This window comes from Geotrypetes seraphini, chromosome 7 (genome assembly GCF_902459505.1).
Source record: "Geotrypetes seraphini chromosome 7, aGeoSer1.1, whole genome shotgun sequence".
NCBI lineage: Eukaryota > Metazoa > Chordata > Amphibia > Gymnophiona > Dermophiidae > Geotrypetes > Geotrypetes seraphini.
In genome coordinates this window covers 54184948-54203295 of record NC_047090.1, presented here as the reverse complement: position 1 = coordinate 54203295, position 18348 = coordinate 54184948, and the positions used below count along the sequence as shown (strand labels likewise).

Here is an 18348-nt window from a genome sequence, read left to right as displayed (position 1 = left end):
GCAACGAAAGGAAGCTCTTCTTCAACTCTGTCATACAGTGTCTTCCCACTCTTCCATCTCAGCGAGACACATGATGCTACTTCTGGGTCACATAGCCTCCACAGTACACGTGACTCCTTTTGCCAGACTTCACCTCAGTATTCCTCAGTGGACCCTGGTATCTCAATGGACGCAAAGGTGCGACCCTCTTTCTCGACACATATCAGTCACTCCTTCATTGAAGCAGTCTCTCCGTTGGTGGATGCTCTTTTCCAATCTTTCCAGAGGCTTGCTTTTTCAACCGCCCCCCCATCAGAAGGTCCTCACAACAGACTCTTTGACCTACACTTGGGGCGCTCATCTCGATGGTCTCCGTACTCAAGGCCTCTGGACCAGTACGGATCGTCAGTGTCATATCAATCTGTTGGAACTCAGAGCGATCCTCAGAGCTCTCACTACTTTTTAACATCTACTTCACGACCAAGTAGTCCTCATTCAGACGGACAACCAAGTCGCCATGTTTTATGTCAACAAACAGGGAGGGACAGGGTCTGCCTCCCTTTGTCAAGAAGCTCTGAAGGTTTGGGACTGGACAATCCGCCACAACACCTTCCTCAAAGTTGTCTACATTCAAGGGGCAAAGAATTGCTTGGCGGACAACTTGAGTCGTCTACTGCAACCTCACGAATGGACACTCCATTACTGTCTCTTCATCACATTTTTTCAAAGTGGGGAACGCCTCAGATAGATCTCTTTGCAGCTCCCCACAACTACAAACTGCCTCAGTTCTGCTCCAGGATATATTCTCCTCATTGCCTCGAGGCAGATGCTTTTCTTCTGGAATGGAAGAATCTCTTCCTCTATGCATTCCCTTCCATTCTCAAAACTCTAGTCAAGTTGAAGAACGATCATGCTACCATGATTCTAATTGCTCCTCGGTGGCCAAGACAATCTTGGTACTCCCTTCTACTTCAACTCCCTTCTACTTCAACTCACCATTCCTTCTACCAGTTTTTCCTTCTCTGCTTACACAGAGTCAAGGATCTCTGCTTCATCCCAACCTGCAGTCTCTACACCTGACAGCTTGATACCTCTCATTGTAACCCCTCTTCAGTTTTATCCATCTGTAAGAGACATTTTAGAGGCTTCTAGGAAGCCTACCACTAGACAATGCTATCACCAAAAATGGACTAGATTTTCTACGTGGTGTTTTTCTCATCATAAGGAGCCTCAACAGTCCTCCTTATCTTCTGTTTTGGACTTCTTTTTGCACTTATCCAATTCTGTCCTCAAGTCTACATCTATCCGAGTCCATCTCAGTGCAATTGCAGCTTTCCATCAGCCTATTGAAGGAAAACTCCTCTCTGCTCATCCGGTGGTTTCCAGATTTATGAAAGGACTTTTCAATGTCAAACCTCCTCTCAAACCGCCTCCTGTGGTTTGGGACCTCAATGTTGTCCTTACTCAACTTATGAAGCCTCCATTTGAACCAATTGATAAGGCTCATCTGAAGTATCTCATTTGGAAAGTGGTGCTTCTCATAGCCCTCATTTCTGCTCGAAGAGTCAGTGAGCTGCAAGCTTTAGTTGCTGACCCACCATTCACAGTGTTGCATCATGACAAGGTGGTTCTTCGTACTCATCCTAAATTCCTCCCTAAAGTGGTCTCAGAATTTCATCTCAACCAATCCATTGTTCTTCCAGTGTTTTTTCCAAAGCCTCATTCTCATCCTGGAGAAGTGGCCCTTCATACTCTGGACTGTAAACATGCTTTGGCCTTCTATTTGGAATGCACCAAATCACACAAAACTGCTCCTCAACTTTTTGTCTCCTTCGATTCCAATAAGTTGGGACATCTTATTTCTAAGTGTACCATCTCCAACTGGATGGTGGCTTGTATCTCATTCTGCTATGCCTAGGCTGGATTACCCCTTCACAGTAAAGTCACAGCCCATAAGGTCAGAGCTATGGCAGCTTCAGTAGCTTTCCTCAGATCTATACCTAATGAGGAAATTTGTAGAGCTGATACTTGGTCCTCGGTTCATACCTTTACTTCTCACTATTGTCTGGATACTTTCTCCAGAAGGGATGGACAGTTTGGCCAAACAGTTTTACAAAATTTATTCTCTTAAATTGCCAACACTCCCACCATCCCATTCTGGTTAGCTTGGAGGTCACCCATAAGTGAGAATACCTGCCTGCTTGTCCTGGGATAAAGCACAGTTACTTACCGTAACAGGTGTTATCCAGGGACAGCAGGCAGCTATTCTCACAACCCACCCACCCTTAGTATGAACTAAGGACCAGGTGGCAGCTTTACAGATTTCATCAATGGGAGTAGATCTGAGGAAAGCCACAGAAGCTGCCATAGCTCTAATTTTGTGGGCTGTGCCAGTCCAATCTGAGCATAATAGAATGATATACATGCAGCCAGCCAGTTGGAAATCGTTCTCTTGGAAACAGGAAGCCCCAACTTGTTTGGATCAAAAGAGATGAACAGTTGGGGAGATGTTCGATGAGGCATTGTCCGGTCAATGCAATAGGCCAAAGCACATTTACAGTCCAGAGTGTGTAAAGCAGTTTCTCCAGCATGAGAATGAGGCTTGGGGAAAAACACTGGTAGAACAATTGATTGACTGAGGTGAAACTCCATGACAAGTTCCGGTAGAAACTTTGGATGTGTGCATAGAACCACTTTATCAAGGTGAAAAACTGTGAAGGGTGGATCTGCCACCAATACTTGTAACTCACTGACCCTTCTGGCAGAGGTAAGAGCAATAAGGAAGACAACTTTCCAGGTGAGAAACTTGAGATGAGCTGTAGCCATTGGTTCAAATGGTGGCTATAGGTGGAGGCTTGAGACATAGTTTATAATTGAAAATTTTATGAATCTGGAGACCAAAGGATGAATAGTAAGAGGCTTTCCTTCGACTGGTATGTGAAAAGCTGTAATAGCACTGAGATGGACTCTGATAGATGTAGACTTGAGACCAGAGTCAGATAAATGAAGTAGACAATCTACTGCCAATGAAGTGGGATCATGATGATGAAGAAGACACCAGGAAGAGAATCTAGTCCACTTTTGTTGATAGCATTGAGTGGCTGGTTTCCTGGAAGCATCAAGAATATGTTGAACAGACTGAGATGTAAGGTAGATGAATTCAGCCCGAGAGAAACCAAGCTGACAGGTGTAATGATTGCAGGTTGTGATGTAGAAGAGATTCCTGACGCTGAGTAAGCAGAGTAGGAAAAACTGAAAGAGGTATTGGTTCCCTGGAACTGAGCTAAAGTAAAAGGGAGAACCAATGCTGCCTGGGCTACCGTGGAACAATGAGTCCTCAACATGAGAAGAATTGGAGGGAATGCATATAGAAACAGGCCCATCTGGCACTGGGTGGAGCAGACGCCGGCCTCCTTTCCATACTGGCTGCAGTCGATGATGGAGGTTGCTACTTTTGAAATACATACTTACTGGTCCACATCTCTCTTGATAAACGCCTTTATGTTTCTTTGTGGAAGGCGTTCCAAAGGATGGTCATACCAGGGGTGTCACAAGCATAGTGGAAGCCATGTGGCCCAAAAGAACCATCGTGTGTCTTGCAGTAATGGATTGAAGAGGAAGCAGTTGCTGACAAAGGCGGATGAAAGCTTGAAGGCGATCCGGAGGGAGAAACGCTCGCATGAGAGTGGTGTCTAGCATAGCTCCAATGAATTGAAGATGTTGAGTCGGAATGAGATGCGACTTGGGAAAGTTAACTTCGAATCCTAGCACCTGAAGAAAAGAGATGGTCTGAGATGTTGCTTGGACCACTTCCAGGTAAGGGAAGATTTGGAGGTTGTGTGATCGGAGAGATGCGGCCACTACAATTAGGCACTTCGTGAAGACTCTGGGAGAAGATACCAGGCCAAAGGGAAGGACCTTGTACTGGTAGTGATGTTGGTTTATCTGAAAATGGAGGTATTTCCTGGAAGCTGGATGAATTAGGATATGTGTGTAGGCTTCCTTCAGATCCAGAGAGCATAGCCAGTCATTCTGATTGAGGAGAGGATAAAGCAGGGTGAGGGAAAGCATCCGAAATTTCTCCTTGACTAGAAATTTGTTGAGAGCTCTTAGATTCTGCCGGGCCCGACTTTACAAATCATTCAACTTCTGGTTCAGCAGGGTGATTTGTTTTTCCATCCGACTACTGCGTGCTTCCTTCGGCTGCACCTGATCCTCCAGGGCACTCATCTGGTGCTGAGTACCGTTGAATTCTAAGCCCATGCTAACAATTCTTTCATGGGTAGTATCAATTTTGTTAAAGAATTGTTGCAGCTTTTTATCAATTGCAGCCTCAACTGATGCTGTGATTTCTGCTATAATCTGTGCAGTCCACGTTGAGCTGACTGACAGACTAGGATTCTGCTCCAACGCCATTTTGGTATCTGTTGGCTTTCTGCAATCGCACTTCTTGCTAACCAGTTTGAGACCATGTAGGGGATTAACGATTCTCCAAATAGTACACAACACTAGATACCATTATACTGGATACCGGGGACCCAAGTCTTGATCAAAATTGCTGATTATAGCCAATGGTAGGGGGCTCAAGGAAGGGAGCAGAGTTTTTCAGCATCTGCTCAGCCCTATGATGTCACCGGAAGTCTTAACTGCTCAGATTTTAACCCTGGTTTTATATTGGCGGTATATCAAAATAAATTGAACTCAAACTCAGCATCTTTCCCTCACTTTCTCCATTCTTCCATCCTATGTCCCAAGTTCATGCTCCCCTCCCTCTATCTCTCTCCCTCACTCAGACATCCATGCTCAACAATTCTCCCTTTCTATTCCCTCCCTCACCTCAGCATCTTTACCTCTCTCCCTCCCTCCATTTTGTGTCCCAAGTTCATGCCCCCTCCCTCCTTCCCTCCACCCTTTGTCTGAAGTTTGTTCTTCCTCCCTTCCTTCTTGGTTCCAATGCACATCCTCTCTCTCATGTCCCAAATTGCCCTTCTCCCGTCTGTGTCCCAAGTTTGTGCCGCCCTCCTGCAAGTGTTCTGGCCGACTTCCATCTCCCAGCAGCACTTGTCATCACAAAGCCATAGCTGCGGTTTCTGCTCAGGGCCCAAAGTCAGAATAAATGCTAACGGATCAGACACAGGCAGCATATAGGAGCTGCTGCTTGTGACTTTGTGAAGAGAAGTGCAGCTGGGAGGAGAAAGTTGGCCAGAACAGGTAAATACCAGCAGGAGGGAGGCATGAACTTGGGACACAGCAAAGAGGGAGGGAAGGATGAAGAGGGGCATGTTGGCACATAGAAGGGAGGAAGAGGGGCACATTGGGACATGGAAGGGAGAAGCAGGATCCCAGTACGCAAGTGTGAGTTTGACATAAGTAGGATGTTCTTATCCTGGGGACTGACTGTATTGGACGTATTTCACATCAGAGAACATTGTTAGGCAATGAGAAGGGGGCCAAAGGATGCTGGTGGGATTGTGCAAAGGCAGGAAAGAACTCAAGGACTTTGTATCTGCTACACAGTTTTTCCCCTTTAAGTTTGTCAATGTACAGTATATGGAAAAGTGATGATCATTTCCCTATGTTTATTCTTCTATTTGAAAGTTGTGTTTTTAATTTATAGTGCCAATATCCCTGATCCTAGTACCCTTAAATTTGCAAAGGAATGATTTTTTCCACATTATTTAACTATATATCATTCATGGCATTTTACCCAGCCTTTCCAGATCCAATTACATGCAGTATGTTTCTTAATTCCTTAGTGAGAAGACATTTGGATGTGCATTTCTGTGACAATGTTTGTGAAATGATGCTAATATTATTTTAATTTTTCTGATTATGCAAAACACTGAAAGGCATCCATAGTACTATCATGCTTTAGGTTATAATGACCCATGTTGGTGCCATGTTTTCTAATTCTAGAAATTATTAGGAATTTAGAGGCATCAGGAAACAGAGTAAGTAACTATTTTCACACAGCAGTATCAAGCACAGTATATCCAGTACCTTAATATAATTTTTCTGCTTGTTGTAGATTGCTGACAGAAGTCGGTAACATTCAAGACATCCCTTCTCTTCTGCTGCAATTCGATTGGTCATTTTTTCAGCTTCATTTGTTTCACCCATTATAGCTAAAACCTGGGCCTACAAAATACATTAGATTAGGAAATAACTGTCTTACACATACACATTATTCATTTTTAATATCAAAGCTCTTAAGGGTTCTCGTTTACATGCCCAATATAGTGTACAGTAGAATGTTATAACATAGTAACATAGTAGATGACGGCAGATAAAGACCCGAATTGCTAGTAAACATATTTATTAGGTTTCTCTCTCTTCTCTATAATAAAAATTAAGTCAATTTTATATATTTAGAGGCTAATATAATATCATGTTCCTATGGGAAAGTATTTTTTAAAAACCCTATCGTATACATGTGTTATGCAGGCAGCACTGGAACATATCTGATCCTGCTTGGCACTGCGCTGCTTCTTGACTGGCTCCCATGAATTCTTGCAAATCATGAGAATTCATGGGAGCCAGTCAAGATGCTGCTCAGCGCCGAGCAAGAGCGCCAAAGTGTACTCCTGCTCATTGCCGCTTAGCGGCAGAAGAAACCTGATGCAAACCGCCACCGGCCAGATTAGCAGCGGGGTAGGAGCGCGGAAAGCTCGTTTCTGCCCGCTGCACCTCTGGACCACCAGGGATCATCAGAGGAAGTATGGCAGGGCAGGGAACAGAGCCAGTGCCAATTTTGGGTGAGGCCACGGCCCCTTTTGCCCCTCCCATTCCGATGCATATGCGAGAACTGAATACCACGTGCGGTGAGGCCAAATCAGAGACACCAGGCCAGAATGTGTCACTGTCTGGCAGATGACCAGACCTATCAGAGGCCACGGGGGAACATTATACAGGAACTCATGAGCCAGCCAGGGCCAAACCAATACATCCGACCCTAGCTTCCACGCTGTTTGTCGACTGAAAAGGCGCCTGGCCTTCAAGATCTCTGCCGAAGCAAAGACTCTCTGGGGCAAACCCCGGCTCTTGCAAGAACAGACGGAATGACTCCTGTGAGAGGAACCAGGCGACTGCCAGAACATTGGAGACTCTGGCCCCATGGGCTGCCGAGAAAGGCAGAAGTGTTCCTTCCCATTGGAATGCCGCTAATCTATCTAGAGAGAGAGAGAGAGAGAGCACCAGTGCTTCCTCACAAAGTACATAAACCACGGCATCGAAGTGTACCACTGGTCTTTCTGAAGGGCTGGAGTACGAGTAGTACTAGGCAATTTCCGAAGCTCCAGACGAAAGGTCCACCAATGTTGTGGACCAGGAGTCCACTAGCCCTGAATGGAGCAGGCCCCACAATGAAACTGCAACCCAAAAGCATTCATGCTAAGAGTTATCCACTTGGAAATCCGAGGAAGCCAGCCCTAGCCAGGAGTCACTCTTAAGCCACCATCTCTGTCCAGGAGAGCAGCCGTTAAAAGGTGGAAAAACTCAGCGGATATGATCAAGAGAAGAGGGACTCCCGACAAGAGTGCATGGGTGCTCTGGCCCAGGGGAACACCTCCAAGGTGGCTGCCCGAGCCCCAGAACCTGCAGATAAACCCAGGCTGAGAGAGCCAGACAATCCAAGAGAATTCTAATTTGTTGATGAAGGTTCTGTCTACTCGCCCTGAGAAGAAATGCACAACTCTGTCTGGACACAAAGAGAAGCCATAGAAATTCCAGAGACTGGAAGGACACCCTGAGTCTCCTCCTGAATTTGCCCACGTCTGCAGCAGACGTCCCCACCACATCTTCATACACCCATTGAAACAGAGTCCGGAGCACCCGCTGTCCCAAGAAGGGTAGACATGGACCCCTTGTTGGCAGAAAGCTGCCTCTACTACAATCACTGGGATGAGGCCAAAGGGCAGAGCTGTGAACTGGAAATGCTGATGCGGAACATGGAAACGCAGAAACCTGCGATGCTCTCGGGAGATTGAAATATGGAGGATCCAAGATGGCCGACGGGGCAGCTAGCTGAGCGTCCCGATTAGAACTGAGAGCGAGAACTTGCTTGTTTTCTTTTCTTCCTTGCGGCGTTTACCTCATTCAGCAATGCCTAAGAGAAGGGGACGAAGTGCCGCTGCAGCCTCGCGGCGCCCTGACCCCGGTAGACTCGGCGGTATCGAGGAACTAATTCGCCTGATGCAGGAAGTGTCGGTGGTGGCGTCGGCTTCCCCGCAGGGAGCACTCATTGGTGAGCAGGATGTGGTCTCCCCGGGCTTGGAAATATCGCTAAGCCCCGACGCCAGAACTCCACCCCCTCTTCCTCAGCATATCAGCTCCCCTCGGACAGTAGAGCCATCGGAGGTTGGTGAGCTCCTGTCCAGTGAGGCTATGGTCATCGGACAGGGGAGAATGGATGTGGACTCCTGTATTGTGAGTCCGGTAACGGCTGAGGCTCAGAGCAGCAAGAGGGAAAGCAGCTTCCAGGAAAACAGCATGCAGGAGGCAAGGTCAGCTATAGCTAATTTTCCTATACAAAAAGTACAAACTGTTGAAATAGAGAAACCCAGAGAAATAACTCTTGAGGCGATATGGGATCTGGTGGCAGATTTGGCAAAATCTATAAAACCCCAAATTTCCCAAATTGAATCAAAGCTAAATATCCATGAAACAAATATTAAAGGACTACAAACAGATTTTCAGGACCTTAAAGACTCAAATATTGCCACTAAACAACTTAGTGAAACGTTAATGAAAGACAATATAAATATGAGAAGAAAATTGGAAACCTTAAATAATCTTTCTTGTAATAACAATCTCAGGTTGATTAACTTTCCTAGAGTGGCAACAATATCTCCGAGAGAGATGATAAAAAGATATATGGTAGAAATTTTGGAAATTTCAGAAGAATTGCTTCCACCTTTAACTCAGGCTTATTATCTACCTATTCGGAAAATTGAAGGACAACATCAACAATATCAAGAACCACAACTACCTACAGAGGTCCAACAGAATTTAAATGTTTCACTGATATTAGAACAGTCGGACAAGGAAATTGCGACACCTGCAACTTTACTTCTCACTGTTGCCTTAGCACCGGATAAAAACTGGTTGCTGAGACTTTTCTTCAAAAATAAGTCAAAAGAATTTTTGGGATTTAAAATACAAATATTTCCAGATCTGGCTCGAGACACCCAAAGGCGTCGTCGTGAATTTCTGATTTTGAAGCCGGGAGTTATCGCTCTTGGAGCCTCTTTCTTCTTAAGGCACCCATGTAAATGTGTGATATTATATCAAAAGCAAAAATACGTTTTCTTTGAGCCTATACAACTGACAACCTTTCTGTCAGCTGTACACCTGAAAGCTGGGGTTAATACATCATGAGTGTTTTATTATTTGATTAGGTCACTTCCTTCAGCTAAGTGTCCCTGTTCTTCTTCTTATTTATATTTTGCTAGGATTTGTTTAAGGCTCACCGTAATACATCTTGGATCCATAAAAATGAGGACTTGAGGAGGAGATTAAGATTATTTTTCTTTGAATTGTTTTGCTAGGAATGTGTTCTTTAATGCCTCTCCTTTCTGTTCAGTTAAAAAATTGATAAATAAATAATTCAAAAGAAAAGAAATATGGAGGTAAACCTCTGGGAGATCCAAGGACACTAGAAACTTTCCTGGAGACAGCAGCTAGTTCAGTGTACTTTGTTGACCACTCAAAAAAGTGGAATTCGCAAGAAGTGGGTGACTGACCGTATAACCAGAATATGTCTCCAAACACCAAGCCCTTCTAGCATGAAGAAGTAAAAGGAGCATCCGCCTAAGCCCTCTTTCGTGGTACAGGTTCAAGCACCCCAAAACTAAGAGGCGCTGCAGACTATTGCAGACCCTGGACTATGTTGCTGGTGACTTGCCGGAGTTCAGAAACCAAGCCGGACGCAGGTAAAGTAGGATTAACAAGTGTCCGATGAAAGTCAAATCCACTCTGATAAAACAGTAGAAGACAGTCTGCAAGTGCCCCCCTGTATGGAAACCACATCCGCCCCAGGCGACATCAGCACTTTTGTGTGTGTGTGTGTGTGTGTTTGTGTGTGGCGTAGCCACTGCACAGGAACTTAAGAATGCCTGGAATTGGAACCATGGTAACAGAGGCGTAGCCCTGTGAATGTCTCTTGGAGGAAAAATCTAAATATCCCTGACACCTAAGGGAAGAACAAAGAGAACTATGATCCACTCCTGACAGCAAGGCTACCTGAGGATGCTAGAAGAGAATATTTTGTATCATAACAGTCTACTGCAATCCTGAGAGACCTGAAACTTCACTCCCCAGCACTAGGAAGGACAGCATGCTTGAAACCTGCATCACGACAGAATCTATCTCAGGCTGTACAGACCTGCCAAAGAGCATTCAGGAGATAAAGCAGAGACATAACTGTAGCAGATCTGAAAACATTGTCTGGGGATCACGTTGTTCTGAAACCTGTTCCAGGATCTGTAGACAGAATGGAAAAGGCACAGGAGAATGTACAAGGACCAAAGCCTGGAAAGTAAAAAACCCAGATGGGACTCTTTCAGAACATCAGCCGTAAAGAGGCGGAGAGAAGCCCACTGAAAATGCAAAGAGGGATCAAAACCTACAAATTTGGACACTCAGGGAGGCCGATGAGACCAGCAGCCAGATCCAAATTAGAGTGGCAGGAGACAGAATAAACAAGAGGGCACAGACAAGAGGACATGGACTGAAGCTAAGGGGGGAACAAGTCCAGGACAAATATCAGGAAGTTCTGCTTCACGCAACGAGTGGTGGACACCTGGAATGCTCTCCCAGAGGAGGTTATTGCGGAATCCACCGATCTAGGATTTAAAAGCAAATTAGATGCACATCTCCTTACGAGAGGGATATGGGTAACTAAAATGACACCAGGTGTACACCTGACTGGATGGACCATAGGTCTGATCTGGAGATGGCAGTTCTTATGTTCTTAAAATCTGCATGGCAACTACTGCAATTGAAATCTGGCACAGCTAGACAAGAGAGCTCCTGAAAGGAAGCTTTTCCACAGACTCCTTAGACTGGAAAAAACTCAGATGTGCCTGCCGGCCGTGCCAAATAAGTGGGGTCTGAGGAAATGCCGTTCAGAGGAGCCGAATAAAATCTGATCAGGCCCACACCACAACCATGGCAGGGCACTGTTGAGGTACATGTGGTGCGCCAAAATAGTTCCCAGACTCAGAATGCAAATGAATCCAGAACAGCCCCTGGATGAAATTTTCTTTGGAAGGCACAGACCCAGGCTGGCTCCCCAGCCCAAGAGAACACAGAGGGGGTGAAGTCCAAAGCTCCCCGCTCTCTCCCCCAGTGTGCTACGGCACATGTTTCAAATTTGCTGATAAGGCGCCCATCTGGTGCAATGTCCAAATCCAATAGATTAGGGACTGGGAAGTCCATCCCAATCAATTCTGAGTCAAATCGAGGAGTTTTGAGGCAAAATTTAAAGTTAGGAAAAAATGATCGATTTTAAAATCTAAGATGGCTGCTGTCACGAATTCGTGCCAAAAATAAACAAATTCAGAAAATACAAAATAGCGATTTGGAGTCTGGAGAGGTGGGGGGCCTGAACCCTACCCACAGAAACTTTGAAAAACAGAGTTTCAATCGATTTACAAGCCACCCCCAAAGTTCCCATAGGAAATAATGGAGGTGCTCACAGTGTCAATAGTGCTTTAGTCTGTCAGCATTTTTAAACCAGCTCAATGGAAAAAAGGACTTTCTGCCTCAGAAACAGCTCCAAATTCACTAGAATTGAAGATCTTTGGACTGCCAGCCAGCCAGAAACAAACTACACCCTCCGTCCCCACAGATCCTTTGCAATGTGGTCAGTGACGGAAAGGCAGCCTGCGCCTTGAAACCTAGGTGGGTTTCTGCCAGACATACTTAGCCTGTGCTAGAAACCTGTGACTGTAGGGTCACCGGCGAGCAAACTCCACGGGAGGCACACAGCAGACTGGCTTCACAGACCCACCAGAGTTTCTCTGTGAAACTGCAGTCTGGCTCTGCACGACTGTGTCCTTTTCTCCGACAGATGACCATCGGGGAGGGGTCTCAAGGCACTGAAACTACTGAGAAACAAAGTTTAAGTGAACTTTAAGTGAAAAAATAAGAAACAGAAGCAGAGCAACAGCAAAAGACTTCTGCTCACAGACTGCTTGCAGAAATTGAAACTGATTCTACCACTAGGGGGAGTGTAGCATGTGTTCTGAAATGATTTAGATTTCTGCAACACTCTGGGATTGAACACCTAGCGTATGGAATCCGGAAGGGACATAACAGAATTATAACTGTATTAATCCATTCTGCACAAGTATACGTCCTATTTTGTCTACATAGTTCCCTGCTAAGGCTTTAAAAATTGACTCCTTATGCAGTGGCGTACCTAGGGTATGTGGCACCCGGGGCCCATCATTTTTTGACACCCCCCCCCCCCCATGTAAAAAAATATTTTTTGTAATGACCATGAAACGGAATAAATGGTCAGAATAGAAACAGGCAGTGAAAATTTTCTTATATTCCAAACATAACATAACATAAATTATGTCTGAATTGTCATGACATCAGAAGTACATATGGAGTAGTTGCAGGTGATGCTTGGGACAGTTCTGATTGTGTTAGTTCGGTTTTATGTGTTTTTTGAATAGAAGGGTTTTTATTTCTTTTTGAAGGTTTTGCAGTATGTGGTCGATGTCAATTGGTTGTAGGGTTGGGGGTCGAGTGTTGCAGCTCGAATGGCTAGGAGGTTGTCGAACAGTTTTTTTCCTTTTGACGTTTTTGGTTGGAGGGTGTGTGACTGGTGCGTGAGTTCTCCTATGTCTGTTTGAAGTGGATTGAATTATTTAGCTGAAGAAATTAGTTACCCCCTCATCCCACACACATTAATTCTCTTCCATTTTTGTTCCCATTATAAAAAACACTGATAAGTTCCCAGAAAAAAAATACATTAAAATAAGAAGTGAAAACAAAGGCCCCTACAGATGAGAACATAACATAAGAATAGCCTAACTGGGTCAGACCAATGGTCCATCATGCCCAGTAGCCCATTCTCATGGTAGCCAATCCAGGATACTAATACCTGGTCAAAACCCAAAGAGTAGCAACATTCCATGCTACCGATCCAGGGCAAGCAGACACTTCCCCCATGTCTTAATAACAGATTATGGACTTTTCCTCCAGGAATTTGTCCAAATCTTTCTTAAAACCAGCTACACTATCTGCTTTTACCATAACTTCTGGCCACTTCATTTTTAAGTTTAGATCTTTCCTTTCAAACAGAGACCTTGCTAGATGTCAAATACAGCACAAGGTAACTTCACATGGACTTAGCTGTGCAGGAAATGTGAATATCCTCATACACCCACCATATAGTGCAAAAATGTGCAAAGGTCTGTTTTTTTCTTTCGATCACTACATAGCCTAATGCCACACAAGCAGCGCTGTTACAAACATATTCTGTAGGTCAATGCTAAGGATAACAAAGTTTCCTTCCTTGGACCAGAAGGAGATACTGATAAATCACTGGAAGAGATCCCAACACAACACCCAATGACCCACTCAGTGTGTGAACCAGTTGAGTGGAGTGGACTAACTGGGGGGTGGAAATGGGCCCAGAGTTTGCTCAGCAGAATTTCCCAGACCACCTCTTCCTCTCAACACATTGACACGCTGCCACCACCACCACTAGAAACACCTCACTGGGTAGGCCAGCTATGCTATAAACTTTATAAAACACATTATTATATTTTCTTATAAAGCACATATTTTAACTGAACTCTCTGACATCCTCAGCCTTTCCATTCACAAAAATAGAAGGAAGAAAAGTTCCCATTTCCTGCTGTTTCATGTCCCCGGCCTATACAATATTTTTTTTCTGCAGACCCTTCAAAAGTCTGACCAAATCCTCGTTTCACTTGCATTATAAAGTACTGAGGATGCCATCTCTCCCCAATCCCAGGTCCTAAAGTCTAAGACAGTAGCGCAAACTAATGCTGCCAGATTCAGGAAAAAAAATTTCGATTCGATTCAGCCTATTGAATTGGTTTTTCAATTCGATTTTCCTGCCCAGTTGGGTGATTTTTTTCAAAACTCCTGGTGGGTTTTATAGCTTTTTCACCCCCTTTGGCTTCTACTAACCACACTGGCGCTGTGGTGTAAATAAAATAAAGAAACAAAAAGGACTTTTCCTCTCTCTGTTAAATCCTAGCTCACGTTTGCAGTCCAACACCAGCTCTGTCAGGATATACATTTCAAATCTGACATATTATAATCACAAAACAGAAAATAAAATTAATTTTTCTACCTTTTGTTGTCTGGTTATATTTCAAATCTTGTTGGTCCAAGGCTCTGGTTTTCTTCTGATAACTTGCTTGCCAGGGTCTCCATCTTTCTTCTTTCTGCGTGCTAACCATCCATCTGCCAACTCTGTCCTCCCTTTCCATTTCCCTTCCCTCCCCAGAAAGTCAGGTATCTTTCCTTTTTTTCATCTCCCTCCACAGATCCACCTTTTCTTAACTACCCTTTCATCCGGCATCTCTCCCTCCTTCCCCACCACCCCAGAGTCCACCATCTCTCCCTTTCTTTTCCCAATTACCCTCCTATCCAGTATCTCTATCCCTCCTCCACACCATCCCTTGTGTCCAATTTCTCTCCCTTTCAGTTCCTTCCCTCCCTAAATCCCATGGTCCATCATTTCTCTCCCTCTCCTCTATTTTCAGACCCATTATTTCTTCATCCCCCCCCAAAGTTTGGCATATGCACGTCTCTTTGAACACCCCCTTCCCTCTGTGTACTTCTAAACCAGGGTCCCCCCCAAAGGCCTGTCCCCCTTAAAGGTCTGCCTGTCCCCCCTTGAAGGCCTGCACCCCCCTTGAAGGCATGTCCCACCCCCTTGTAGGCCTGTCCCCCCCCCTTGAAGGCCTGTCCCTCCCCCTTGTAGGCCTGTCCCCCCACCTTGAAGACCTGCCTGCCTGTCCCCCCCTTGAAGGCCTGTCCCCCCCCGAAGGCCTGCACCCCCCTGAAGGCCTGTCCCCCCTTGAAGGCCTGTCCCACCCCCCTTGTAGGCCTGTCCCCCCCTTGAAGGCCTGCCTGCCTGTCCCCCCCTTGAAGGCTTGTCCCCCCCTTGAAGGCCTGTCCCCCCCTTGAAGGCCTGCACCCCCCCCGAAGTCCTGCACCCCCCCTGAAGGCGTGCACCCCCCCTGAAGGCCTGTCCCACCCTCTTGTAGGCCTGCCCACCCCCTTGTAGGCCTGTCCCCCCTTGTAGACCTGTCCCCCCTTGAAGGCCTGCCTGCCCCCCCCTTGAAGGCCTGTCCCCCCCCCTTGAAGGTTTGCACCCCCCCCCCGAAGGCCTGTCCCCCCCCTTGAAGGCCTGCCTGCCTGTCACCCCCCTCCCCCTTGAATGCCTGCCTGCCTGCCCACCCGCCCCACCCCGAAGGACCGCTCGCCCCCCCTGGCCTCCCCACACCACCTATGAAGCAGCACTACCTCTGCTCCCGGCCTTGCCGTTCAGTCCCCACCACCACCACCACCCCCGAAGGACCGCTCGCCCCACTGACCTTCCTGCATCACCTATGAAGCAGCCGCAGCAGGATCGCGATGTCAGCTATCCCTGCGCTGCTTCCTGCGCCGCGTTCCCGCCCCTCCTCTGACGTCAGAGGAGGGGCGGGACCGCGGCGCAGGAAGCAGCGCCCAAGCAGCTTAGGGATAGCTGACCTCGCGATCCTGCTGCTTGCTGCTTCACAGGTGGTGCAGGAAGGTCAGTGGGGCGAGCGGTCCTTCGGGGGTGTGGGGGGACTGAACGGCAAGGCCGGGAGCACCCCTTCAGGGCTGGCACCCGGGGCGGACCGCCCCTCCCGCCCCCCCCCCCCCTTGGTACGCCACTGTCCTTATGTTACTGATCATAATTTCCACATGGCACACTGACTTACCAGTGCTAGAAGAATCTCCTTGTTTGATGGCTGTAATGTGACAGATTCTCTATAAATTTTTAAAGCTTCTTTGTATCTCCCTGTATTGTAGTAAAGAGCTCCAAGTGGAGACAGAATCTCTGAGTTTCTTGTGATTTTCAAAGCTCTAAAATCAAAGAATGGACAAAAACTATCAGAGATGTTTGATTGCTTGTTTTGCAGAGATGAAGTAACTTCAATTCCTTAAACTTTCACAAACGGAGGACACACTTCAACAATTATCTCTACAATTATTATTATTATTTTTTTTTTAAATTAGAATGCAGATATTCCCATCTTGAAAATGACTGACAAAACATAGTATTAGTTCTGTTAATTGCAATCTTCTGTTAGCTGGGCTACATAGTGATTGTAGCTCACAGGTATTCCATCCTAATGGTGTATGTCTACTCACAATGCCATACATTTTGAAACAAGCAATGTAATTTTGCAAAGTCAGCTTCACGCGTATGTGGAAATGGCCTCTTAAAATTCTGAATGCTGGGCATTTACAGAGAGAATTCATAATATAGGTCAATTTATATGTGTACTTATCAAGGAATTTTATTAGAAAACATTTCTCTCTCTATTTGAGCAGGTACAAATGTCAATGTCTGCATTCAATTTGACCTGAGCAGTGCCTTTGAACTGGTGGACCATGAAATCCTATTGACCTGTTTAGATGCTATCGGAATCACGTGCGAAGTGCTAAACTGGTTCGAGGGTTTCCTGAAAAACCGATCCTACCAAGTGATCAGTGAACAATCCTACTCACCCCCAAGACAACTGGAAGACATGGACGCAGAATTAATTGAAGACATAGAGAATATCACTCTACGAGGAGAAGCTGTACTGGCTAGAGGACTTCAATATGCCTGATGCAGACTGGAACTCATTTTCAGCGACAACCAGCGGTAGCAGGAGGCTCTTAACCTCCATAAAGGGAGCACGTCTCAAACAAATGGTAACAGAGCCCACTAGAGCCCAGGCGATCCTCGACCTGGTACTCACCAACGGGGAAAGCGTTTCAGAGGTCTCAGTAGGAGATACGCTAGCCTCCAGTGACCACAATATAGTATGGTTCAACCTTAGGAAAGGCTTCCCTAGATCAAACACGAAAACAAAGGTACTCAATTTCCGGGGCACAGACTTCGCATGGGAGATTTCGTCCATCAGACGCTGCAGGACCAAGCGGAGACCGATGATGTAGAAGCTAAGTGGTTAACACTGAAATCAACCATACATGAAGCAACTAGCCGCTTCATAAAATCAGTAAATAAACGACAAAGAAACAATAAACCCCAATGGTTCACCGCGGAGATCTCGCACCTCATTAAGGAGAAGAAAAAAGCGTTTCTCTCCTACAAGCGCACGGAGAAAAGAGAGGCAAAAGTAGAATATAGGACCAGGTCTACAGCGGTCAAAATGGCAGTTAGGGAGGCGTCTACAGCGGTCAAAATGGCAGTTAGGGAGGCAAAACTTCGAGTGGAAGAAATTCTGGCAAAAAACATTAAAAAGGGGGACAAATCCTTCTTCAGGTATATTAGTGACAGAAAAAGGAACACAGGCGGGATAGTACGCCTTAGAAGACCGGACGGAAGTTACGTGGAAGCAGATTCCGATAAAGCCGAACTATTGAATGAATACTTCTGCTCAGTCTTCACCTGTGAGGCACCGGGACACGGTCCCCAGTTGAAGGCAACACAAAGCACAGAAGACCCGTTTCAGAATTTTGAGTTCACACCAGGTAAAGTTTACAGTGAACTGGCAAGACTCAAGGTGAACAAAGCCATGGGACCAGACAATTTGCACCCAAGAATGCTCAGAGAATTGAGCGATGTCCTGGCGAAACCGTTGGCTGAGCTATTCAATCTCTCCCTAAGTAAGGGGAAAGTTCCCCTGGACTGGAAATTAGCCAATGTCGTTCCTCTGCATAAAAAGGGTTGCAGGGAAGAGGCTGCGAATTATAGACCGGTGAGTCTCACATCAATAGTGTGCAAACTCATGGAAACACTAATTAAAAGCAAATTGGACACGATCTTGAATGAAGGGAATCTTCGGGATCCCAGTCAGCATGGATTCACCAAGGGTAGGTCCTGCCAATCCAATCTCATCAGCTTCTTTGACTGGGTAACAAGAAAGTTGGACTTGGGAGAGTCTTTGGACGTCGTGTACCTGGACTTCAGGAAAGCTTTTGACAGTGTCCCACACCGCAGGCTGCTAAGCAAGATGGAATCGATGGGGTTAGGAGAGACACTAACTGCATGGGTCAATGATTGGCTGAGTGGCAGACTTCAGAGGGTGGTGGTTAATGGTACCCTCTCTAAAACATCGGAGGTGACCAGTGGAGTGCCGCAGGGCTCGGTCCTGGGTCCACTCCTTTTCAACA

General features: G+C 46.0%; 1 protein-coding gene across 1 annotated transcript in view; it reads right to left on the bottom strand.

The window, feature by feature from the left end:
* Positions 1 to 18348, bottom strand: part of TMTC1 (transmembrane O-mannosyltransferase targeting cadherins 1) — a 364529-nt gene that overhangs the window by 74155 nt on the left and 272026 nt on the right. Inside the window, exons 16-17 of the mRNA XM_033953227.1 lie at positions 15942 to 16086; positions 5980 to 6117 (exon numbers count right to left, since the gene is read on the bottom strand). Of these exons, the coding sequence (XP_033809118.1) occupies positions 5980 to 6117; positions 15942 to 16086 (283 nt within the window). The remainder of the gene's footprint in view (positions 1 to 5979; positions 6118 to 15941; positions 16087 to 18348) is intronic.